The sequence below is a fragment of the Bos taurus genome, chromosome 5 (genome assembly GCF_002263795.3).
Source record: "Bos taurus isolate L1 Dominette 01449 registration number 42190680 breed Hereford chromosome 5, ARS-UCD2.0, whole genome shotgun sequence".
In the NCBI taxonomy this organism is placed as follows: domain Eukaryota; kingdom Metazoa; phylum Chordata; class Mammalia; order Artiodactyla; family Bovidae; genus Bos; species Bos taurus.
The window spans coordinates 107,658,883-107,685,280 of NC_037332.1; the positions used below are offsets into that span (position 1 = coordinate 107,658,883).

General features: G+C 39.7%; 1 protein-coding gene across 36 annotated transcripts in view; it reads left to right on the forward strand.

Moving 5' to 3' along the window:
• WNK1 (WNK lysine deficient protein kinase 1) overlaps positions 1–26,398 on the forward strand; it is a 130,343-nt gene that overhangs the window by 81,096 nt on the left and 22,849 nt on the right. For 14 of the 36 annotated variants that reach the window (XM_059887115.1, XM_059887118.1, XM_059887120.1 and 11 more), the window contains exons 5-15: positions 3,437–3,525; positions 5,333–5,552; positions 6,838–7,171; positions 7,917–8,104; positions 12,525–13,766; positions 16,021–16,104; positions 22,438–22,587; positions 23,767–24,243; positions 24,959–25,237; positions 25,912–26,009; positions 26,211–26,373. In XM_059887115.1, coding sequence (XP_059743098.1) covers positions 3,437–3,525; positions 5,333–5,552; positions 6,838–7,171; positions 7,917–8,104; positions 12,525–13,766; positions 16,021–16,104; positions 22,438–22,587; positions 23,767–24,243; positions 24,959–25,237; positions 25,912–26,009; positions 26,211–26,373 — 3,324 coding nt within the window. Of the gene's footprint in view, positions 1–3,436; positions 3,526–5,332; positions 5,553–6,837; positions 7,172–7,916; positions 8,105–8,128; positions 10,824–12,524; positions 13,767–16,020; positions 16,105–22,437; positions 22,588–23,766; positions 24,244–24,958; positions 25,238–25,911; positions 26,010–26,210; positions 26,374–26,398 lie in introns of those variants that run through there. The other 22 variants (XM_059887130.1, XM_059887131.1, XM_059887138.1 and 19 more) reach the window with 13 other exon arrangements.

Genomic DNA, 26,398 nt, shown 5'->3' on the forward strand with positions numbered 1-26,398 from the left:
TTTTAATTTTTATTATGACTCACTTTTATTTTTTCAGCAGATTAGCTGCAAACTATAAGTATATAGAATTGACAGAAAAACTCAGTCTGTGAGATGCATATAAGTTTGGAGTTTTTCTTAGTTTAAATAAAGCAACATATTTTATAAAGATTTATGTCAGTTTTTTTTTAAAAATATCAACTCTGATGTACCCTTGGAGAATCACAATTGTTTTTTTCTTTTTGTTCTCCATTTAAGATTGCATAAAAGTTACCTTTTTGTTTCATTTATGAGAATATATAATTTTAATCTCAAAGGTGTCTTAAATGGATATACATTAGCTGTTGAAGAAGTACTTGTGTGTAATGCAGAATAACAAGCCACCGTTTCATGTCAAAGAAACATTTTATGGCACTTCTGCCTGAAGAGAGGTCTTGTGAATCACAGCAGTGAGGAAGAGTGTTTCTGGAGTTGGCAGGTTGCTAGCTCTGGAAGGGTGAAGGGACAGGGTGCCAGTCTTTAACTTAGGTTTTCTTATGTGTAAAACATTAGCTCAATTTATATTCCTTAGTACTCTTTTCTGTTTTGTGTTCTTGAACCTCATTCAGAATAGATGAGCAAAACTTTGCTTGTGTTGGTCAGAACAGAACTGAAATAAGACTGTGTGGGGCTAAATCAGAGTATAGAAAAGAGGTGTCATTTGAAGGATTTTTAGACTCTTAAGTTAATCATCTTTTTTGAAATAAATTCAGGGAAAAAAGATGAAATATTATCATGAAAACATTTTCTTACTGTTCTGTCTGGTGCTTAAATCATGTTTTGGAATAATCTTAAATCAACTTTTTTAAAAAATTATCAATTATTTAAAAAACAGTTCTCTTAGATAGAACAAGAAGCTTCTGAGTATGGTGCATCTTGTGTATTGAAACATGTGCTTGTTGATTTTAAGTGGCTTTCCATCAAGTGCCCCAGATGACTTCAGTAGGTCACATTCAAGGTCATTGACGTTTTATGCTTATTTTTCCTTTTTTTTTGGTCACTTTTAATATATAATTCCTATATATCCTTGCTTCTTTCCACATGATTCAGAATACCTCTGTTAGATATTTTGATATATATTTGGATAACCCTGACTTCTGGTGCTTGGTTAAATTTCTTCTTGTCTTTTTCATTGTTTTAGTGGGTGATGTCTGAATACAAGCTGCTGGACTGTCTCTGTTGTATTGGCTGTCTTAGTGCCTGCAGTGTTCTTTAAGGCAGCAGTAGCAGCTGAATATGGCAGTGGCGGTGGCAGTTGTACAGTAGTGATGCAGAGTTTTCTGTACCTGAATCTTGGCTATACTTTGAGAAAGCAGCTTACCCTAGTAGAGTCAGTGTGTTATATGATGCATAGTTGCTGGTTTTGCGACTGTGATCTGGTATCTCGGTTGTTCAACTCGCTTTTCTACCTGTAAATAGAAATTCCTGTTGTGAGTGTGTTTGTCTGCATAGGTCGGGTTAACAAGAGGATTGTTTTTAAGGATAACCAAAGCTGAAAGCATGTTCACTGTGGATCTTGGTGATGATTTTTCAAAGAGAATTGTATGCTTTCTTTTTAACTCTAAGCCTTATTACCTTTGGTGATTACTTTTGAAGTCAAAGGTGCCTTAGGTCAGCAAACTTAATAATCCAGAGCTTTCAACTTGGATAGTCACATATGATTCTAGTTCCCATGAATATAGTTAAACAGGTATTATCCCCCTTTGCTAGACAGGGAAACAAAGCTCAGAGCTGCTTCTGCTTGTCCAGCTCACGCCTAATTCAAGTCTTATGCTCTATCCTTTCGTCTTTCCAGTATGCCTATGCTAAATTGAAATGGAGGAGTCTTAATATAGTCAGTATATGTGTGATTTATTAACTCAATATGTAGAGTTGCCAGAAGGTCAGACTCATTCCTCTAAAATGCGTGTGTTTATGGAAGTGGGAACATGTCTTCTAATCCTGTTCTATATCCTCTTTAACTTCTTTCCTATAACATTTGAAGTGTCCTTACATGAAAGGCCAGCTGTGTATTAGTGTCTAATTTTACCAAAGAAGAATCTTTCAGATAGTTTTCTGCCAATAGTGAGTGTTCTAGGAACTTATAATATACAGTATCTTATTTTATTTTTTTAAAAGTATTTTAGACTGTTCTTCCCATTATATTTATAATTGGCATCTTAAAAGTTTGCTTTTATGCTTTCACATGTTTGTTGTAAAAATTAAAAGCAAATATAAAAAATCTCCAGTGTTTCTGCTACCAGAGAACTTTTAGTGAGCATCATCCTTTAAAAAAAAAAAAAAAAAAACAGTTCCTGTTTTCTTTAGCTTTAATTTAAAATACCATGCCATACCATACCAGCTTGCTCAATTAAAGCAGGCTTTTCCTTCAATGACATTGTTTTTTGTTTTTATTAGAATGATTATGTGAAGACAAGGACTGGTGGGGAAGACTTAGCTAGACTTGAAAAATAAGAAGATTGAGGAAAAATTCAAATAATATGTATTGTCACCGAGATATTAGATGATTAATTCTAGTCCCTGTCTCCTCCTTGCTGTGTGTTAGGTGGTCATAGACTTACTGTGCCTCTTGGAAAGTATATTGTGTTGCTACTTCAGCTCAGTCTGTGTGACTTAGAAGAGGCAGGAATAGATAATGAGATGTTCTTCTCCACACCACCTCTCAGACAGGAGTAGGTTGTTATTCTTCTATCTTATATACATTTTCCACACACCGCTGAAATTTTTGTTGGCAAAGAATTTACCTTTTGTGAAAATTCTTAAACTATTACAATGATGCTATTTAATATAATAGTGATGTTAAATTTTTTTCTGAAATTAATTAGAAAGTTTGTCTTTCAGATGTGTCTGATGTGTTGTCATTTTATGTTTTCATATGTACAAGACAATTTGCTCTTCAGTTACTATACCAAACCAGTCTAAATTCTTCCCTTCTTACTGAGTTTGTTAAGGAGTACTGTAATGATAGAATACCTGCCAGACTAAGCGTGTGAATTCATGCCCACACATGGGTTCTCTGTTCAAAAGAGTTGCATGTTATGTTGATTAATGTGTTAGGGAACAAGGTTGAACAAAAGATCTTCTAACCAATTAGAACATTTGGGCTTTGTTTTAGCCAAAATTTCCATTACCTGAAACATAGCAAAAGATGCTAACGATAGTCTGCTTTTGTCACCAGCAATGTCGTGGCCATGGAAGTGACTCCGCTTTCTTAACTATTCCCTATTGTTACCTTGGAGGGGCTAAATTGGTACTACCCAGCTTTGACCCTGCATGAACTAGATCCTGCAGGCAAACCAGGAAAAAGCCAGGATGGTGAGAAGGCAGTCTGGTAGAACCTTAGGAGGCAAGTTCAAATTCAAGTTCAAAGTCACTGCCTTCATTGATGTGTTCCTGTTGCCATTTTTATGATTTTCAGGGGGTGAAGCCAGCCAGTTTTGACAAAGTAGCAATTCCTGAAGTGAAGGAAATTATTGAAGGATGCATACGGCAAAACAAAGATGAAAGGTAAGTTGCCTCTTTTGACCTGGATATTGCTTAAACAGAAACTTCAAGTATAATATGCTTTGAATAGAACCGTCAACCTAAGGTGTATGTAATACTTGACTTGTGGTTAGTTTCTCTGTTTATGTCTTGTAATATCTTTGAAAGTAAAGTTCTGTCCACTGGAGGTAGTATTCAGATTTAGTATACTGAAATATCGTAAAAATGTGGTTTGGTAGACTGAATATACCAGAACCACCTTAAATGTAGCTTCTACATTCGATAAGAGCTACTTACTTATAGCATCTACCTGATTTGTAAAACTCACTAGGTTCTATCCTGATACAGTAGATCTCTTCCTTAGCTGTTTACCAGTTAAATTCTAAAGATGAAGTAAAATTTTGGCTCTTTAAAATCAACTCAGCTATGTTGGTCTCGATTTACTGTTGCTATGCCAGAATTGAAGAAGAGCAAAATGTCAAAATTCCTTTGAGTAAGAAGAGACAACTTCACCCAGGGCTTGGGAGGAGATCTGGCTTAGTCATTATGCTAACAGAGGGCTTTTCTCAGAGGAGTGGCAAGTATCTGATCTGCCATATAGCTGATTCATCACCCGTTAGGCATGGCAAAGGTCCAGTGTCTGTTTTTGAAAAATAATCTACCTTCAACCATCCCCGTCACTCTCCACAGAAGAAAAAGTAGACGCACTAGTACAAAGTGTAAATTGAACATAATCTACCTCTTGAAGAATGTGAGTGATCAGGTATTTCAGCCAAATTAAAGAATTCCATATCTTCACTTCTCCAGTCTCATATTCTTTTCATAACTTTGTTATTTGGAAGAGCTTAATAAGATCTTGATCTTTAAGGCTTTTTAGTAGAAATTTAGTTTGGGTTTCTGTTTTTATATACACTGATTGAAAAGGAGACGCCTTAATCTCTTGAAGAACATTTTTTTAAAAAACCATAAAGGAATATTTGTCTCCAGTCATAGAATGTGGTCCTCTTGTTTCTTGTCTGGATGGAACAGTTTACTAGATTACTGGTATTCTGAGACCATTTATCTAGAGAAAACTGTTCATAATCAGACTTCTGCTTGCCTAGTACACTAGGTGCTGAACCGAGAATTGAGAGGATTTATTGTGTAAAGAAAAATTGCTGTATTAGAAGGTAATGTACTATAGAAATAAAAGGTTTTTGAGTTTTGATTCCATGATTTATGACTTTTATAACTGAGCAAGATGGTCAGTCTCTCTCAGAATCCATCTATTTCCTGCTGATCAGGAAATGGTATCTCATTGGATACCAGAAATCAGATGAGATCACATATACAAGACTTTGGTTAACTATTAAAATAAGCAGTATATAACACATTTAAAAATATAACTTCCAGGGAGAGTAGCACTTACATATATACACTACCATGTGTGAAATAGGTACCTACTAGGAAAAGTGTATGGCACAGGGAATCCAGCTGGGTTCTCTGTGATGACCTAGAGGGGTAGGAGGCTCAAGAGGGAAGGGGCTGTATGTGTACATATAGCTGATTCACTTTGTTGTACAGCAGAAACTAACACAACGTTTTAAGACAATTATACTCCAGTAATAAAAAGTATCACTTTCAGCCCTTATTCATAAATGAGATTGTTTTGATCTTCCATAACTTGAATAAAACTGTAATCAATGCTTAAATGAAGCAGTATAGAAATGAATTAGAAAATTCCTGTTCTTTTTGTAGTCCTTTTTCATTATTCTAAACATAACATATTTGAGAATTATCTTTTAAATCTAATGGCATTTTGTTTTTTGTTTCTTTCCCTTCTCTTTTGAAGATACTCTATCAAAGACCTTTTGAACCATGCCTTCTTCCAGGAGGAAACAGGGGTACGGGTAGAATTAGCAGAAGAAGATGATGGAGAAAAGATAGCCATTAAATTATGGCTACGTATTGAAGATATTAAGAAACTAAAGGGGAAATACAAAGACAATGAAGCTATCGAGTTTTCCTTTGACTTGGAGAAAGATGTGCCAGAAGACGTTGCTCAAGAAATGGTAAATTAACACTGATCAAGCCATTTAAATTTTATGTTGATTTATATACGTTGATACTATTGATAGAAAAGCAATTTATGAAGCAGTGTGTATGTCATATTCTATTGATAAAAAATTACATTAATGGTCCCAAGATTTATTCTTATTTTAGAAGACATGTATATGCATAGTTATGTATAGTGATAGGTGGATGGACAGACAGGCAGGCAGGCAGATACACAGAGAGGGAATGAACTGGAGGACATTTTGAAGTCATTTTCAAAGTCTGTAAGGTTGACTGACTTCTAATTAGTGTAACCTATTTAGTTAGAATAAAAAATTGTTTTGCATATTGATACATTAGCCTTTGGTCAGTTATCTGGGTAATAAACCCAATAAGCAGATCACACATTGTTTTTATGTCAAAGAAAATTTTCAGGATAGATCATTAGTAGGCAGCTTTGGCCAGTCGTTTTCAAGGAAACGCTTTGCCAAGCTTAGGCTTTCCATGGTGCCTTAATAGCCATTTACTGCGCAGAGATGCAGACAGTCTCTGCCCGAATGTGTCAGAGCCATTCAGTACTTATATCTGAGAAGCAGTCAGCATGAGAGAGGTACTTATTTTTAATTGTCAGGTTTTTATATTATTTGAGTTTTTATTTTTAACCTTCATATATTTACCACAGTTATTTTGTTTGGTTAAGTGGTTGTCTAGTGAAAAGATGGTAAAGCGTCTACCCACAGTGCCGGAGACCTGGGTTCAATCCCTGCATCGGGAAGATCCCCTGGAGAAGGAAATGGCAACCCACTCCAGTACTCTTGCCTAGAAAATTCCATGGATGGAGGAGCCTGGTGGGCTGCAGTCTGTGGGGTCGCAAAGAGTCAGGCACGACTGGGCGACTTCACTTTCTTTTCTTTTCTTTCCTTTCTAGTGAAAAGAAGTAAAAGCAACACAGGTTCATACTGATGGTTATGTGTGAGTGGGGAATTGAGTATAGTAAAATGAGCCTTTTGGTTTTACCACTTGGATGCTTAGGTTCCCTGTTGATTTGTTATAATTAGTGAAGGTACATGTACTTCATGAGTTTGTATAAAGATAACAGCATCTACTCCATGAGTATCTGCAAAAACGGTGGGCAAGTGCATAGTGCAGACCAGTGGTTTCACTGTTTGGTAAAGGTCAGTCCTCGGACAATTCTTTCTCCCTCTCCTTCTCTGTTTTCCTTTCCCCAAAGGCTGTTGTTTGTGTTTGGTTTGTTTTCTTTTGCTATCCTGCTGCTTCCTGATGTACCCTTTCATCCTGTAGGTAGATTCTGGGTATGTCTGTGAAGGTGATCACAAGACCATGGCAAAAGCCATCAAAGATAGAGTGTCGTTAATTAAGAGAAAACGAGAACAGCGTCAATTAGTGCGGGAGGAGCAAGAAAAAAGAAAGCAGGAGGAGAGCAGCTTCAAGCAGCAGGTGGAGCAGCAGCCCAGCACTGCCCAGGCCGGAGTCCAGCAGCCCCCTGCCACCAGCACTGGTGGACCCGCTGCCTCTGCTGCGTCTGCGTCCGTCTCCACGCAGGTAGAGCCAGAAGAGCCTGAGGCCGACCAGCACCAGCAGCTGCAGTACCAGCAGCCTGGTGTGTCTGTGATATGTGAGTATCAGGGGCCCAGTGAGGTTGCTAGGCACGCTCTTAGCTGACTCTGTCTTCCTGATCATCGTTTTGCACTGGCCTCTTGGTTTTGAATTGTGAATCTAACATATAAAAAAGAGGTTTGAAATGGTTTCTGTCTCTGTTTCCTTTTGGTTCTTACGTTCACATCTAATAGCATAGAAGAATGGGACAGTGGAGAAATGGGATTAGGATGTGAGAAATTCTGCAGGTTCCAGCATCTTGGATGTTCTATTTGTAGATTCCTACCTTTTACAATTTCTTAATAGTGAAATGTGACAGGTTTATCTTAGCTACTTAATATTGAACTGCTTAAACTGATTTCAGCTCTTTTAGCAAAGCTGAATAACGTATAAACTAGAAATTAATGAGGCTACTAGTTAACTAATTAGAACCCGCTGGTCTCCATGGTTCAGACTTTGGAAGCTGTGTCAAACTTCAGGCCTATTAACAACTGTTCTGTTTTATTCCCCCTTGTTCATCAGGTGGTAAATTCTGTGATGGCCAGGGGATTTTCTTTTTTTTTTTTAAGATGAAACTTTTCTACATGGATTCCTCCATTAAACAAAGAAATCTACTTATTAAAACTAGTCATTCTTTATTTAGTTCAGGTCTGTGCAAAGATAAGACCAATTAACTCTAAAATCAGGGGTTTGTGATGCGAAAATGTGAATCTCCTTTTCATGATTTGTCTCTCTGTCTTGTATTTTGGCAACTTCTCCTTCAGCTGACGGGACGGTTGACAGTGGTCAGGGGTCTTCTGTCTTCACGGAATCTCGAGTCAGCAGCCAACAGACAGTTTCGTACGGGTCCCAGCATGAGCAGGCACCTTCCACTGGCGCCCTCCCAGGGCACACAGCATCTGTTGTCCAAACGCAGGCTCAGCCCCATGCGGTATATCCACCCTCAAGTTTGGTGAGTAACTGCGCAAGAGCGCGCACGCCTGTAACATGCTCAGGGCACACTCTGCCGCTGAATGAGTGACAGCACGAGTCCAAAGTGAAAAGTACAAGTGGTGCCTTTCCAGAAGAGGCAGGTTATTTATTATAGAGTGCCGTCGGAGTGGTTCAGGCAGGGTGGGATACATGCATTACTCTGTGAAGACACTGTTCACAGGATTTAAACTAATCAGCATTTGATTAAAGATCATGCTCTCTAGCACTTTAAAGTTGAAACTGTTCAAAGCAATGTAAGTTAGACATACAAATGGTTTGGGGGTGGGGGGCAAGGAGAGTTTTTCAAGTTACTTGAAAGAATTACTAAGTATTTTCTGTAAGATGTCTTATTGTGTAAAACACAGGTAAGACCTTCAAACCATTATAGAATGCTGCATGTGAGTACACAAGAGAAAAGGAATGACCATTTAATTTAGCGCTTGTGTTTAATCATCAGTTGCTATGCGTGTTCTTGCCTTAAAGTCTGTGTTGGACACAAGTTCCTTCCCCAGTATATGTTCATTTGCTTCTCCCCTTTATTTTGGTATCTGTTTTATGACTGATTTATTTTCAGATTTAATTTGTAGCAATTATATCCTGATGTATATATTGTGCATTTGTACCTATGCATATATACACATACACACACACACATTACTACCCATGTTTTACGTTAGCCACTCTTGCTTCTCATACAGAGAATGTTCAAATAGACCAGTAGATAATACCCCATTTCTTTGGTCAACCTTCCATGAAGTCTTCAGAAGTGAACAAGATGCATCTTCTGCCTCAGGACGGAATTGAGAATAACTGGTCACTACAGTGCTCTTGTTTAGTGAGATCTTTAGGCAGATAGATTGCCCCTCTGTCTCAGAAACTTTTAATCTGGATTTGTGGAACTCTTGTTCTTCATTGAATGAAACTCTTTTCTCTGGTAAGAAAATACTTCTGCTTGTTCTGGTCTCTTACCCTACAGCTGGAATAAAAGATGTTTGCTTGTTTGAGAGTCCGTTAGTTAGTTCTGCATTGGCTACATCTTAAGATGAACGGCCACAATTACAGAAAGAAAACTTCCAGTTGTAATAGCAATCTACTTCTCTGACCTTTAAAATAAGTAGGTAGGGAAGAACAGCTTTATACAGACTGTACAAGTGTATTTCTGTGGTGTAACAAATATTATTTGTCAGCATTTCTTATCAGTTTCTACTCTAGTTGATTTCTTCTGGATCATCATAACTATAGATTTTTTTTTAAAACTTTTTAATCTCTTGGCTTCCTGCATCACAGGATATGAACTTTGGGTCTCTATTTAGAAATGGAAAAGGATTGACCATTTACGAAGATGCTAAATATTTAAGCCACAAATATAGCTATATTTATTAATGTTCTAAAAGCACACCATTAATGAAATGAAAAAAGGCAAACATTCCTGCCTTTTAATGATAATATTCTATGGAAGTGTCATGAAGAATTACTAAATATTGAGGATTTTTCAAAGCTTTTGTAATCAGTCCTAATTCCAGGAAGTATTTACCATGGCTTGCAATAGTATATCGATTACGAGTAAAATTGAAAAATACAAGAGAAGCAAGAGTGGGGGAAAAATTAATTAATTAAACAGCTCACAGTTTCTAAAAGGAAATAACAGACATGCTCAGGACAGCCTTAGAGCTTTAGATTTGCTGCTTTGTAGCTATATTGAAATCTTAAGATGCTTTAAACTTTTAAACCAAAGTTGAACCTCTGATATGGCTGAAAAAAATTTAACGTTATTCTTTAGAGATTCACAGTTTAGATATTTTTCCATTGACTACATTAGTAAAAATACAGAATATTTCCCGTACCTATTACGAATTATGTCTAGAAAACTAATGCTTTTCCTGGAATATGACTTTTAGCTTTATAGACAGATAGGCAAATGTGATAAACTATTCTATCGGCCAGCAACTTTTTGTCTACTGCCTTCTAAAATCGGATTGAGAAATCTTGTATGTCTGAGGTTCCCAGAGCTCCAACAGAGCAATCCAGTCTTAAGATCTTCTGCATCTTATAATGTGCATTAAACTGATAGAATTTATTAACAAGTTTGCAGAGACTGCAAGCCAGAACTCATCGTTTTCCCAGTCTGTTCTGCTGCCTCAGTTGGTCATTCTTATTCATACACTCATAACAATTAATGTTATTTCAGAATGTTTAGGAAGGTACTTGATCATTATTTTGGTGGTTAATTTTAAGAAACCTGTATTTGACCAACAGTGTAGAGAGAATAGTACGGTCTGCCAAGTGTGCTTTGTGGAATTCTGTCTCCTCAGAAAATGACTTCGTGGAATGGGGGGAGGATGGAACATTTCTTTATGTCAGCTGTGCCCTGTTACCATTGTACATTTTGTTTTGTTTTCAGAGTGCTGTGTTTTTCACGTGTGTGTTTGTTTTCTGTTTAGCCTCGTCGTGGCCGTAGCATGTCGGTTTGTGTCCCCCATCTTCCTGCTGTCCCCTCTCTGTCCCGCATCTCTCCCAGTGCTCCTTCCACCCCACCACCAGTGCTGTCCGCACCTCTTTCTCCTTCCCTCCTCCGGACTGCCCCCGAGGAAACTTTTGCCGAAAAGCTTTCTAAAGCATTGGAGAGGGTCCTGCCTATGTACTCTGCCTCTCAGCGCAAGTGCCGACGCTCCAGCCTGCCTTCCCTCTTTGTCAGTGCTGTATGTAACATCAACTTCCTGACAGATGAACATTTATCACCAATGAATACATCCAGGCATCAGGAGTTGTAATAACGATTAAAAAGCAGGACTGAACTTAGTACATTTTTAGGAAATAGGTTTTTCCTGTAATTTGTTATAAGGCTGTAATGGGGAGAAAAGCAAGGAGGCAATCAGAGAGAATGCTTATAACACCCTTGGCACATAGCAGTTTGTGAGCAGCAAAATTTAGCCTATATTATAATCTCCTATCCCCTACCAGTGTATTAAACTCCTTGCATTTTCACATTTTACCAAAGAGAATGTGTGTTATTTTATTTTAAACTCGTTGGCTTTTTCGAAAGCAAACTTTCTCTTTATCAAAAATTACTGAAATATGTTTTCACTTTGTTCCAGAGAGATACCAATAATGCTGCATTTTTTCCCATAGTCAGTGAGGAATAATTGAAGAGAGAAAGTTGCTTTTAATTTGTTACCTATTTAAAATGAGGGATCAACAAACTAAAAGGCCGCATAATGTTCCCTCTTGGCAAGTTTTTTTTTTTTAGATTGAATAATGGACCTTGACTCTGGCAGTACGTTAGATGCACGCAAAATACATGCAGTTTGCTTTGGCCCATTAATGTCTGTAGATGTGTTTATCTGTTAAGGTTATTTCAAACACTGTGGGACTTTGCTGCTGCTTTTCCAGATAGAGGGTTTGGTTAGCATTCTGATCTAGGAATCCCAAAACCTTCAGATTTGTACTTAGGACAGTGATTAACTGTATAGTGTCTTGTGGCCTCGGAATACTCTTGAATAAACAACAATAAACCAGAGCATTCCGATTCAAAATAGAAACCTCATTTTAACTGTTGTGAAGAAGTAACAGTGGAGCCGTTTTCCGATTTTGATAGGATCTTTCCTATTGAAAGAGTGAAACTGATCTATCCTTTAAAAAAGGGCCCGTGAAAGTGAATTATTACAGTGTGTACCATTTGCATTTGACAGGGTACAATTCTCATTTTGAGAGTGTTTAACCTAGAACTGCTTCTGTGACCAAAAAATGCTGTCAAATCAAGTTGGCTATTTACATTACCCTTTTCACCTGATTTGAACAGCAAATTAGTCGACCCTTAAACTGGTATCAGAAAAGTGGGCATTCAGTGGTTTGGCATCTGTAACATGTTTCATGTAATAAAACTAACTGCATATGGTTTGGGGCAGACGGGGAAAGACATGATGCTCACCAGCCAAGCTGTGTATCTTTCACTACCCACCAGAAATCTCTTCTGATTTCTAGTTAGAAGACATGACATTAGTTAATCAGAAATGAACCCTGGAGCCTCTTAACATAGCAGAAGACAATAAGGCTTCAGGGTAGGAAGATTTGGTACAGTCATAGGTGAGCATGTTACTTGTGGGTAAAAGCAGAATAGTCACTAGGAAGGTTAAATTCTTCTTTTCCTTTGAGGAGGGGAGCATTGTGGAAAAGCAGCTCTTATCTAATGCAAAGATCCCCACAGAATAGTTTTATTGACCCTGGATGTATTTAATGGGTTTTTACTATGCACATAATTTCCAAAAGCATTGTATTTCTTTATTAATTATAAATTTGGTGTAACCGTTTTGTAGGGTTACACAGAGCTGCCCAGTTGTGCATGTCTGATGTAATTTCACATATGAATGTATGAATTACTTGTCTTATTCATGTTGATACAGCCTCAGTCCATGGCGCATCCGCGTGGGGGGACCCCAACATACCCAGAATCACAGATATTTTTCCCAACTATTCATGAACGTCCAGTTTCTTTTTCACCACCTCCCACCTGTCCACCGAAGGTGGCCATTGCCCAGCGGCGTAAGAGCACCTCCTTCTTGGAAGCCCAAACTCACCAGTTCCAACCCCTGCTGAGGACTGTCGGGCAGAGTCTTCTTCCACCTGGTGGCAGCCCACCTAACTGGACTCCAGAGACTGTAGTTATGTGGGGCACTGCAGCCAGTAGAGTTGCTGGAGAGCTGTGTGAGGTGCAGGCCCATCCTGTGTTCGAGCCAGCTCCAGTTTACAGTGACTACAGAGCTGGACTGATGCTTCCAGAAGAAGCTCACTACTTCCTCCCTCCAGAAGCAGTGTATCTAGCCGGGGTACATTACCAGGCCCAGGTGGCAGAACAGTTTGAGGGTTTTCCATACAGCTCACCAGTCCTGTCAAGTCCTATGAAGCAGACACCTGAGCAGAAGCCAGTGCACGGGGGCCCCACCTCCAGTTCTGTCTTTGAATTTCCATCGGGACAGGCTTTCCTGGTAGGACACCTCCAGAATGTAAGATTAGATTCGGGACTGAGCCCAGGCTCTCCCCAGTCTAGCGTTTCTGCACCTATCAGTACAGATGCCACACGCTTGAAGTTTCACCCTGTCTTTGTTCCTCATTCTGCACCTGCTGTGTTAACTCATAACAACGAGAGCAGAAGCAGTTGTGTGTTTGAGTTTCACGTTCATACTCCAAGCTCCTCTTCAGGAGAAGGAGGGGGAGGAGTTTTACCTCAGCGCATTTACCGAAATCGGCAGGTTGCTGTGGACTCGAACCAGGAAGAACCACCTCTTCAACCTGCAGGACTACACAGCCGCCTGCAGCCTGTGACTGAAGAACAGCAGATGCCCCAGGCCCCAGAGTTGACCATCTCTGTGGTGGAGCCCACCGGACAGACCTGGCCCATAGGAAGCCCAGAGTACTCCAGTGATTCCTCCCAGGTCACTTCTTCAGACCCCAGTGAATTTCAGTCACCTCCCCCTACAGGGGGAGCAGCTGCTCCTTTTGGCTCTGACGTCTCATTACCCTTTATCCGCGTGCCTCAGACAGTGTTACAAGAATCCCCACTCTTCTTCTGTTTCCCCCAAGGAGCCACCTCTCCGCAGGTTTTATCCGCCTCATTTTCTTCAGGAGGATCTGCACTCCATCCACAGGTTATAGGAAAACTTCACGGTTCTTTTACACTACCCTGCTGTGACAGTTACATTTAAGTTTTCTGTCCCTCTTTTCCATTCATCAGGGATATTGTTTAATTTATTGTGGAGTTTCTCCATTGAGCGGGAAGGGTGATTTTAAACTACTTGTATTTAAGACCAAAATTTGAGACCGAAGCGGCTTGATTGACCTATAATGTGTACAAACCCTTGGAAAAAAGAACACAAAAACTTAGAATTTTAATTACTTGTCAGAATCAGTTATTTCTGTCCAGTAACGTATTGGGTTGGCCAGAAAGTTAATTCGAGTTTTTCTGTATGATGGTATGTGAAAACCCGAACAAACTTTTTGGTCAGCTCAATAGAATGGATGGAGTTTTCAGCTAGTTGTGAACGTGTTAGTGTCTATAAAGTTGACAGAGCATTGATTATTTACAAACAGTACTGTAAAATGTTTCTTTCTCCCTAGAAACAAACATGGCTAGTTTTTAAAACTTGGAGGAGATAATTTTTTTCCCCCTAAAATGAGAAGAATGGAAAATAGGGAATTTTTTTTTTTGAAGTAGTATTAGGAATATATAGAATTTCCACTAATATGAAAGGATCTTAAAAGACAGGAAACACCTTAGGAATTTGTCTTAACAAATGAAGATGCCCTTTAAAAATGGCATCCAACAAGTCACAATGTATTATATGTTCAAATAAAATGTTAATCCATAAAGTTGACTAATTCTAATTTTTAGTAACTAAATTAGAATCTAGTATGGGTAATGGGGCTTTTGTCTTAAGAATTTGTGATACATATGTTGCAAGGTAAGGAACATGAGATATCTCGGTTCTTAGATTTTTCCTCAACAGATTAAATTCTGTTTATGTATGTGAACGTATGCAGCCTCTTGCAACTAAAGACAAAGTGATGGACATAGTAGGATTCAAGAAGTGGAATCAGTATTGACTGTTTTATATATTCCCTTGATGCATTTTGTCCAATGTATAAGTCTTATGTAGGAGACTATGCAGTTAATTAGGAAACTTTTAAGTTACGTATTCAGGATGTTATTTGGATGTTTTAAGTGATCTCACTTTTATATAAATTACTGTATGTTCTTCATACTTTCTTCCTGTGTTCTTCCCTCATCTGAGGCAAAAGTATCCCCCAAAATATACATCAAATACTAGTTACCTAGAGTAGTACTAAGAAGCAGAAAGATTCAGAGCTTGGAAATTTGTGCTGCGTGCACATGCAGTGTGATAAGCTCACGTTAACACACTGGTTGTCAGCTCTGCTCTAGATGTGCGCACTGCCACTTTGACTCTGTGAACTTCCAGAATGAAATTTTAAACATCAGGTAGTCTACAGGAAAGGTGCAGCAGGAGTGTATGCTCAGATGGCTAAGATGCAGTTGGACTGGATGTCCTATCCAAGTAGGCTCCAAAGAAGTGCCTCTGAACTGAGATGGACAGCAGAGGTGGGGCTTCTCGTCTTCATAACTCACCTCTGCCAAGTTCTTCTTTCAACTCTCACCTTCTTGTTTAACTTCTTCTAGGTGAGAGTTTCTCAGATTCACCCTGATTGACATTTTAGATTAGGTGATTCTTAGTTGTGGGGGCTATTCTGTGCATTTGTTGGATGTTAACAGCATCTGTGGCCTCTACTCACTAAATACCAGGAGCAGCTACCTCTCCCAGCTGTGCCAACCAAAAACACGTCCAGATATTGCCGAATGTCCCTGGGAAGGGTGTAGGGTACCCAAAGTGGCCCTGGTTGAGAACCATTGCTCTAGGTACTTGGCAGTAGTAGTAACAGGTTTTTGTTTTTTACATTTTTGACAAAAGTCACTATATCACTATAAGAAATAGCAAAAGGAACCAAAGTCACATTATCTAAATACCCCCTTTTCTTTGTTCAGATAGGTTTTTCAAATTGATAGTCTGGTTACTTTTTTCCTGATTTTCAGTAACAATTTTATTACGAATCTTACTATTTTGGTAAAAATTATAGCCTGAGCAGTGGGATAGGTTAGGTTTTAACCATCAGTGGTTTTTGCATGGTATGTTCTATAATATGATCCTTCTCTACCCTTCTCTTTAAAAACCTGCCCCAGCCATCTCTCCCTCCATACTTGATCAAGCTAATGTTTCATCTTGCTCAGGCAGACTCTCAGGAACTCATATGTTTATTGCAGAACCCTGACCTCTGTGCATGGGTACCTTTGGGCTGCTCTAATTTTTTGTATTCACTTCTTTCCTTCAGGCACAGGGGCAGAGCCAGGGTCAGCCATCTTCAAGTAGTTTAACAGGGGTTCCATCCTCCCAACCCATGCAGCATTCTCAGCAGGTGAGAGCAACTCATTGCTGCGCTTTATCCAGAACCCTGTTTACATCTTTCATGAATTGGGTTCCTGATGTAAGTGGCTTGCTAAGTTTTTGAAAGGAAAATCGAGAAACATAACATTTCTTGTCTTCGGTAACATTTTAAAGAATCTTTTGTTTAATGTATTTTTGAATAGTCTATTAGATTAGACACATATTAAAATTCAAAAGAATTTTTCCTGAAATAATTTATGTGCCTTCTTAAACAGATGATTCTATGCTGTTTTAACAATGTGGTTGACCCTTGAGCAACACGGGGGGTTAGGGGCACAGGCCTTCTGTTCAGTTGAAAATCTGTGTAACTTTATAGTAGGTCTTCCCTATTCATGGTTACATATCCATGGATTCATTAATCTTGGATTGTATAGTACTGAAAGAAATTCACGTATAAGTGAATCCGTGCCATTCTAATCCATGTTATTCAAGGATCAACTCTACACAGAATATCAATTTTATTTCTGTATATTTCATGATTTGTTCTTTTATGAACGTTTTACCATTGCTTTCCTTGTGCTTGACTCTAATGATTCTACACACCTTTTTAATTATTTCTAATCTGTGGGATGGGGTATCAGATTTTATGCTAAAGCGAATGAAAGCCTAGGAACCGTTTTCAGAAACTTTTATAACATGTTCTAAACTTCTGATTGGGGGAGTTTGTTCCCAAAGGTACAGAGAGCTCAAGAGATTGATACAGTGCTGAAGTATTCAACAGCAAAACTGCTGATTCTAAAATTATGAATCTGTAGATCATCATTGCTATTAGTTAGCAGTAGTTATTTATAAGGAAATAATGCTTTAGGGGCACAATTGAGTATTTATTATCCGTTACAAATAAAATTTATAGTCACTACATGTGTCATAAAAACTTCCCAATGAACTATATTGTTAATAGTTCCCTACAAAGTGTGTTTTCAAACCACCAAATTCTGAATTGGCTTGTTTTTATTAATTTTTGAAACTTAAGTTTTTAATTCTTATTACAGATGGCCTGCTTATCATCCAGCATGTGATCATGTAGTCGTGATGCTGGCTTAAGATGAGGTGTTCTTTGTACAAGATTAACTTGGCTATATAGCCAAACCTTGTTTTATTGTGCTTCATAGGTACCAATTTTTTTTGTTGTTGTTTTAAACAAAAAATTGAAGGTTTGTGTTAATCGTGCTTCAGGCAAGTCTGTCGGCACCACCTTTACAACAGCATTTGCTCACTTTGTGCCTCTGTGTCACATTTTGGTAATGCCCACAGTATTCCAAGCTTTTTCATTATTATTCTGTTATGGTGATCTGTGATCAGTGATCTTTGTTACTATTGCAAAAAGATTATGACTTGCTGAAGGCTCAGGTGATGGTGATCATCTGTTAGCAATAAAGTATTTTTAAGTTAAGGTACATACATTGTCTTTTTAGCCATACTGCTATTTCACACTTAATAGACTACAGTAAGGTATAAACATAACTTATATGCACGAGGAATTCAGTCCAAAGAATTCATGTGACTCGCTTTATTGTAATATTCACTATATTACAGTGATCTGTATTATCTCTGAGGTACCTACATAATCCATTTTCTCTGTGACCAACATCTCTGTCTTATAGAATGGAAGGGCTGGAAATAACTTGTTTTGTCTTGCTTCTGCCCTTTCTTCCAGACAAGTATCTTAATCTGTATGTAATTATAGTTAAATTCAAGTAGTCACATTTTTGCCACCCTTAACAGGTTTAATTACATTAACAACCTCTGATAAGAACACAGATTTAAAGTTCCATAAAGCTGGGTGAGAACAGACACTGCCGTTGGTACCAGTTTCCTACCAATACCGGTAAAATGTACAGGTTTCAGTGTATGCTCTTTTTCCTTTTCAAAGGAATTTGTTAGATGTCTCATATTCGGGCATGTAATGAAGCAGACAGTGCAGGAAGCCCTTGAGAGTAGCAGTGATAAGAGGGTGCGCAGTCGGGCGGGCAGCTCTGCAAACTCTCAGTTGAAAGGAATTAGGTGGCTGACTCTCTGGGAAAAGGTGTGACTAAATGGCTATCTCTGCGGTACAGACGAAAGTGCCTGTTGCAGTGATGCTTTTCTTCAGACACTTTTATTTTAAATATAGGATGAATTAAGTAGAATCACAGTCTGCATGAATGTATGCAGTATGGACTGACTTTTCCAGGGTTGCATAGCTAGTAGGCAGATAGAATGAAATGTTACCAGAACCTAAGATTTCTTCCAGTAGTTTTTTTTCCCCCCTATATTAAAGTTCTTTGGGGACTCAGGATTATGCAAAGGTGCCCAAGAAGCTGCATTTAGTTAGTTTTATCTTCTGGGATTCCATATATAGAAAAGAAAGATGGTAAATCTTCTGTACTATTCAATTAGAGTCTCTTTTTAGATGTGATTTATGTTTTACGTACTGTCAGGGCCCAGTGCCTCCTTAGGAAACCATCTCTAATTTTATTAGTGAAAGGAAAGAGATGAACTTTAGCTGAAATTTTCTTTATTTCTGTGTTTCTGAAATAAAATGAATAAGGCATTGTGTCTTTTCAGGTTTTCCTCAGGAATCTCTTCTAATGGTATGTTGTGTCTTAAAGTGGTACCAAAAATACCTTTCTCTTGGAAAACAGTATTTTGCCGCCAAGAAAGGTCATGAGCTACCCTACTGACTTAATTTCATCCAGCAGAACACATGTAGAGACTTAAGTATTTCTTACTTTCTGTTCAACGCAGGCTTAGGAGTATTTTTTTGTTTTTCAAGCACCCTTGTCCGATAAATCGTACACAGTCTGTATAGGTTATGTGAACTGATTTCATGAGGCAGTTTTATGCAAAGCATGGTATCAAGCTGTTACGCTAAAACAACATTTGTTTGGCTAAAGTGTTGATTATTAGCCAGGGTGATTGTGCAAAAAAACCATACCATATACTCCTGGCTTGTTCAGAGGTGCCACTTTTCTGTAAATTCTTTAAGGGTTAGCTGGCATACGTGCCTCTCTATTACTTTAAGCAAGGAGTGAGGGTATGTCTATAAAACTGCTTATTTTTGACAGTCCACACACACACAGCAACTAATTAAACAGTTTTTTTCCAAACTGAGTTCATGCTCTGAAGGACCATGTGCTGAGTGGGCAGTGATGGACAGCCCATCACTGGCCACGGGGCCAGATGGCCTGTGGAAGGCTAGTTTCAGGGAGCCTGAGTCATCTGGTAAACATGTATGTCAGCCGCTACAAAAGGAGTGAGGATAATAGTAACATTATACACAATGTGCGAAGCACTCTACCTGGTTTTTTATTTGGTCCTTACATGAATCCTCCAAGTACCATCATTTCCATTGTACAGATGGGAAAGCTGAGACGAGACCTGGAGAGGCTGATTGCTTTACCCAGATGTACACAGCTTCTCAGAGAGGGTATTTAAACCCAAGCAGTCTGACTCCATGAAAGGAGGAAATTATATCTCTTCTGAGCAGAGGGGGATATCAGTAGGTTTGTGAAAGCCTTTGAACTGGACTGTGATTATGAGTTATATTCAAATGAAGGATAAGGAGTCTAGGGGGCAGTATAAGCAAGGTGGAAGGCAGAAAGGTAGACAGCTGTGAGACAAACCAACCAACCTTGGCTTCAGTGTAACCAGAATACAGATAAATCAGGACTTCCCTGGCAGTCCAGTGATTAGGACTCAGCACTCCCAATGCAGACCAGGACAGGGGTTCGACCCCCAGTCAGGGAACTAAGATCCCACATATGGCCTAAAACATAGCGGGGAAAAGTGAAGGTGAAGCTCTTTTTGAAAAGAGCTAATTAAGTCCAAACCTTGATGTAAGCAAGGTTCCACAATGATGGAGGTCAGGGGAGAGGTAAATCATATGTATAAATATAAGGTGGAGGTTTTCCTCAGATTTACCCCTTATAACAAAGGGGACCACTAGATAATCAGACCTTGATCCAGTGTTCATATCAGAGGGCTCTCACTGCTCTTTGCTTTGAACAATAACATAAAAAATATGAATGGACTAAAGTAAGACTGTTGAGAACAGATGTGCCTGTAAGGATCTTAAATGGTATGTGTATGGTTGGGAATGTTTGTAGGCAGTGTCTAACAGAGTTGGTTTTATATAAGCTGAGACATCATACATCTTATTCTTAGGGGAACAACCTCACTATTCCAGGTTCACTGTAAATAACTTAAAGGTTACATGAATATACTCCTGTGAAGCAATTGCAGAACACTACATCTATCCTAATATTAACCAAACAGATGTCAGACAAATCTACTATCACTGCAGATTTCACCTCAAGACACAACTTAAAGGAAAGGTACTGTGTTGTGTGCCAGAAAAGTGAGACTGTTCCTGGTCTAGGTCTCCTCAAGATAAAGATGCTGATGTATTGCATGTGAAGAACTGGAATGAGGCAAGGGAAGCAGTATTTCTGAATTAGTCTGTTTATATAATACACAGTCTTACTTAGCTATGTAAATTAATGGCTTAGCTAACTTAGATATTTCCATGTGAATTCCTTAAAGTTTCAATATATTCAAGTTAACCAAAAGCATTTTCTACTATTTTAGTTTTTAGTGGGAAAATGGGCATAATTGTCTTATATTCAGAGTTGCCTTAAAGTTGGGTATTTATGATATATCTTAGTTGCTGAAAATAAATTTTTTATAATTCAACAGCCATTAGTTCGTAATTTTTTAAAGTTAATAAGGATACAGTATCGGAAATAATTAAATAAAACACAATTACTGTCACTATTACATTTCAGAATTCTTTTGAAGGTTTTAATTGGTGTAATAAGAAATAAGAAATAAATATCATGGAGAACAGATATATTATTTACAGGTGATTACCTAACAAAATCTAGGATGCTTATTGAGGTGTCCAGATGCATAATAAATAGTAAAACAAAAATCTTGGGAATGCAGTGTATAGCATCATGATTAAAGTTGATAATACTGTATTATATGTTTGAAGGCCACTAAGAGAAGATTGTAAAAGTTCTCATCACAAGAAAAAAAATATGAATTATATGTGGTGATGAATGTTAACTAGACTTACTGTGGTGAGTGTTTTGCAGTATGTACATATATCAAATCTGTGTTACCTGTTGTATTTCAATTAGGTACATACACACAAACACATACACACAGATAGCTTATCTTTGTATCAGCAATAACTAGTTCGTTGTATGGACCAGGACATATGTGGAAATCTGTTATTGTTTGTAGCATTATTTTAAGTAACAAAATATTGAGTCAAGCAAATGTTCATCATTAAGATATTGGTACCATAGATAAATGAAAGTGGTAGGTCAGAGAATAGTATTTATAAAAATGGGCTTTTTTTTTTTTTTTTAAATCAATGTGTGTAAGTGACCACTCATGCGTAGCAGAAAATCCATAAAGCAAGTGCACCAGACCACTAATTGTGGTTATATCTGGAGAAATGAGGTTGGGTGTTTTCATTTAACTCTATTAATGTAATATAATGGTTAAAATTTTTATTACAAACAGGTGTTTGTTTTGTATTTAAAAATTAATTTTTAAATTACTGATAGGTATTAGAGAATCTTCAAAGTCAGCTGTGAAGTTCAGAGTTTCAACTAGAGGGGGCCATTAATTTTACTGCAAAATTTAGTATTTGGGTACGGTTACATGTCAGCTTTGAGTAGAGACATATTATACCAGAGGGTCCAGCACATGCTGGATTCCCAGATGTCGTTCACTTTGCTGCACTTCAAATTGAGTGGTTGTGCCCTTGTTTTCAAAGAAAGAAACCTCATTTTGGCAGTAAAATGAGCAATCACAAAGGTATAAGAGCTAGTCTATGGCAGAGTTCAAAATTCAGTGGTTTTCTTCTATTTTGTAGCTATTGTCAGAGCTGTTCTTTAAGCAAATTAATTACACAGTTGAGAAACTAGACTAAGATAATATGAACCACATTGAGAGCTGCTATCAAGAAATGGGAGCAAAGAGGGGAGGGCATTTGGAGGAGAGAACATCTGTTTGAACCTGGATCTGAAGGTGTCTAAATATCTGAGCTGCTCCTGGGGCAAGAAGCATGTCAGGTGAAGAACCAGTGGTGACTCAGACTCGGAAACATGGGTTAGTTCTTGGTTGACCCATCACACAGAGCAGCAGAGGAAAAATGAAGATGTATAAAGGGGAATTGGTGAGTTTGACTTTGTGCATGTCTTGATTACTAAAATTGCCATCTCTTACAGACACTGATAAGCAGATGTACTGCCTTAGAAACATGCTGTTAATGACTTGAAATAAAACTGAGTGATGGTTTTCTTCTCAGCAGCAAGGAGTGCAGCCAACAGCCCCCTCTCAGCAGGCGGTGCAGTATCCGCTCCCTCAGACATCGGCCCCCAGCGAGGCCACGATTGCACAGCCTGTGAGTCAGCCTCCACCTCCACAGGCCTTGCCACACGTGTCCGCGGGAAAACAGGTGAGTGCCACACTTCTGGAAGGAGCACCGCATGACTTCTGCTTCCCTGGTGGTAAAACTGCAAAGTGGAATGAACATTACTTCTGTGCATTGTTCCCGTTCAGTCGCTCAGACCGCAGCCCGCCAGGCTCCTCTGTCCATGGCGTGTCTTTTGTACATATGAATTGATTAATATAAATGGGTTTATAAAGCAGTGGTAATCCAAAAATGTTCAACTTTTAGGTTTATCAGCCTAAAATAAGTTTGACAGATGTAGAACTGATAAAGGGCTGCAATGATGACATTTTCTAGAATTGTCAGTTGTATCTGTTCTAGGTTTGCAGTTATGCCGTGTTTTCACATAGACTTACATGTTGTTCCCTGCCCTCATTGTCTTCTGACAGTCATAAAAAAACCCTATACGGAGTGATTTTTTTTTTCTCCCCTAAATAATCCTTCTAGTCACTTGAAAAGTAGCCCTATTGAAGATACACCTTTCTGAGTGACATTTTTTCAACTTTAAGGATGGGACTTGTGCTTGTATTTTGATACAATGTATTGTTCCTGTCATATTTTGTCACATCTGAGACTCTGTCAGTTGTAAAATGCACCGTTATTTTAGGTAACACTGAGAACTGACGCACCATTAATTGTAAGTTATATCTTAATTTCATAAGTGTTAAAATGACCATGTGGAAAGGCATGGTTACATCCTGCAATTAGTGGAATATGGTCATAGACCTACTCTTACAGGCCTGGGTGGGACATGAGAACTGTGGAAGCAATATGGATGAGCTATAAGTCCACTGGGGAGAAAGTCCTTTGAATTTCAGCCATTACTATAATAGCAGTTGTAAGTTTAGCGACAGCAAACGTGCCAGTGGATTATGGCTTGTGAAACATGCCTCAGTCAGGATGTGCAGAAGACATTTCCTATGCAAGAGCTCTCTGTTGTTGATGGTGAAGTGTGAGTGGAATTTTCTAGCACAGATTTAGAACAGCAGCAGTCCATCAGCCGCCCGTCTGCAGCTGCCTCTCCCTCATCCTGTTGGCACGTTAACTTATTACTACTAATATATGCAGGGATTGGTGTTTGTTTTAATTTTCTTTCTTTTTGGCTAATAAACAAGTCTTGCTTTTGGCAGCCTTGCTTTTTTTTTTTTTTAAGTCTGTCTGTTTTGTTTTTCTTTACCTTCCCAGCTTCCAGTTTCCCAGCCAGTACCAACTCTCCAAGGCGAACCTCAGATCCCAGTTGCAACACAGCCCTCAGTCGTTCCCGTCCATGCTGGTGCTCACTTCCTTCCTGTGGGACAGCCACTCCCACCCTCTTTACTGCCCCAGTACCCCGTCTCTCAGCTGCCCCCCATCTCTCAGCTCCCCTCTGCTCCTCCTCACGTGTCTGTGGCTCAGCCAGGCTTCCCACCCCTGCCGGTCACGATGGCAGCTGGCGTTAGTCAGCCTCTGCTCACCTTGGCTTCATCTGCTGCGGCGGCGGCCGTCCCCGGGGCACCCACTGTGGTCCCTAGTCAGCTTCCTGCCCTCCTGCAGCCTGTGACCCAGCTGCCGAGTCAGGCTCACCCGCAGCTCCTGCAGCCAGCAGTTCAGTCCATGGGGATCCCCGCCAGCCTTGGACAGACTGCCGAGGTGCCACTTCCCCCTGGAGATATTCTCTACCAGGTATTGTGCTGGCTGGCAGATGAAGGGCCCCAGAGCGTTTGGTCGTAATGACAGAACATCAGGGACTTAAAAACCGAGTAACTGAATATCATAATAACCAGCAATAACACAGGTTGCTATTCTCAACCAGACATGCCAAAATAGTCCACATCTGAGAAAGGACCCAGTAGAGATGTCTGAATCATTTGCATCTTTTCCAAGACCCCTCCTTGAGAGAAAAATGGCTCTCTCCACATTCACTGTGGGCTGAGAGCTCGGTATGACTCAACAGTAGGTTGTATCAGGCTGCGTTTTTTTATGGGAGGAGTAATGGGTAGCCAACATGGTATCAATGGAAACCTTCAGGGTTTAGATTTAGAATACTAGCAAGTCGTTATGTGACTGGCATGACTGATACCTTCAAGAGTTTTTGCATTTTCATGTTGGACTGCCTGGAAAGTAGGTGGTTTTTTTTGGAGGAATTATGTTTATTCTTCCTATTTAAAATGATCTCGGAAAAAGTAGCAGTTTAAAAGTTCAGTTAGGTACTGTCCTGTCCTCTAAATCGAAATCAGTCAATCATTTCATTTGAAAATCTTCTTTAAATTATTAGAGATTGGGCTACTTTCTTTGCTGTGTGCTTGCCTTTCTTTTTCTCTTTCCCTTGCATGTCTTGCTGTTTTGCTCATTTGATGACCCAACCTGCACTAATTTCCCTTCCTCGTTTCTGTCACAGGGCTTCCCACCTCGACTGCCATCGCAGTACCCAGGAGACTCAAACATTGCCCCCTCCTCCAGCGCAGCTTCTGTGTGCCTGCCTTCTGCAGTCCTGTCCCCTCCCATGCCGACAGAGGCGCTGGCTGCCCCGGGTTACTTTCCTGCAATGGTGCAGCCCTATGTGGAATCCAGTCTCTTGGTTCCTGTGGGCAGTGTAGGAGGACAGGTCCAGGTGTCCCAGCCGGCAGTGAGCTTAGCACAAGCCCCCACCACATCCTCCCAGCAAGCAGCTCTGGAGGTAAATGGAGTTCCTGCATGTTTATATCTGAAGCATACATACAGTGGGATAGAAATGACAAAGGAGAAACATAGGTTCCCTGGCTTAGGATTCATTTGGAAACTATTTCAAACTAACTTGTGAATGACTTTTTCTTACAGCAGAATGAAATGCCAGTGTGGGGGCCTTGTTGCCACTGGCTGTTCTGTTGGGAAGTGAGTGTGCCTTGAGAAGAATAACGGTTGTTAGCACTTCACTTCTCTAGCTGGCCCTCTAGCCGTCGTTCTTAACCCTTTCTTTCACAAGTTCCTGCCGTGGGCAGTCACCAGAATAGCTTCCCCCGCTATGCTCCCAGTGGCCCTTTCTGCCCCCTCCGAGAGAGCTCTGAGCGTCTTCTGCATTTGCTCTGCCTGCCGGGTTGCACATTGTGGTGAGATGCTGGCGCATGGCAGGTTGTAGTTTCTTGCTGCCTGGCCGCTCCTCTGGCTGATGACATACCATGCAGTCTGTACCAGAGACTAGCTTTAGAAATTTCCTTCGCAACTTTAAGACGACTGTCTGTAGATGCTGAAATTGAGAGTTATAGTGCTTTTAGGACTTAGGGGAGGGATAAGGAAAATAAAGACTAGTAGTTGGGGATGGTCAGTAATAAACTGCTTTATGGCCGAGGTGTGAATTTCCCTTTCTGTTCACAGAGCACTCAGGTCGTCTCTCAGGTGGCTCCTCCAGAGCCAGCTCCCGGGGCTCAGCCACAGCCTGCCCAGCCAGCCGCGGTGGTCTCTTCTATAGACAGGTATGTGAAGGGCAGTTCTCCGCTCTTGGCGGGAGGATGGAATAGGAGGGAGGTAGAAATGTGAAGGGCAGTTCTCCGCTCTTGGCGAGAGGATGGAGTAGAAGGGAGGTTGAAATATGAAGGGCAGTTCTCCGCTCTTGGTGGGAGGATGAATAGAAGGGAGGTTGACGTTGCACCATAAACTGCACATTGTCTTTGCAGCGCACATTCAGATGTGGCTTCAGGCCTGAGTGATGGCAACGAGAATGTCCCCTCATCCAGCGGGAGGCACGAGGGCAGGACCACGAAGCGGCTGCATCGGAAGTCTATAAGGAGCCGCTCTCGTCACGAGAAGCCTTCCCGCCCCAAACTGAGAATTCTCAATGTAAGTGTTGCTGACTTCTGGCCTC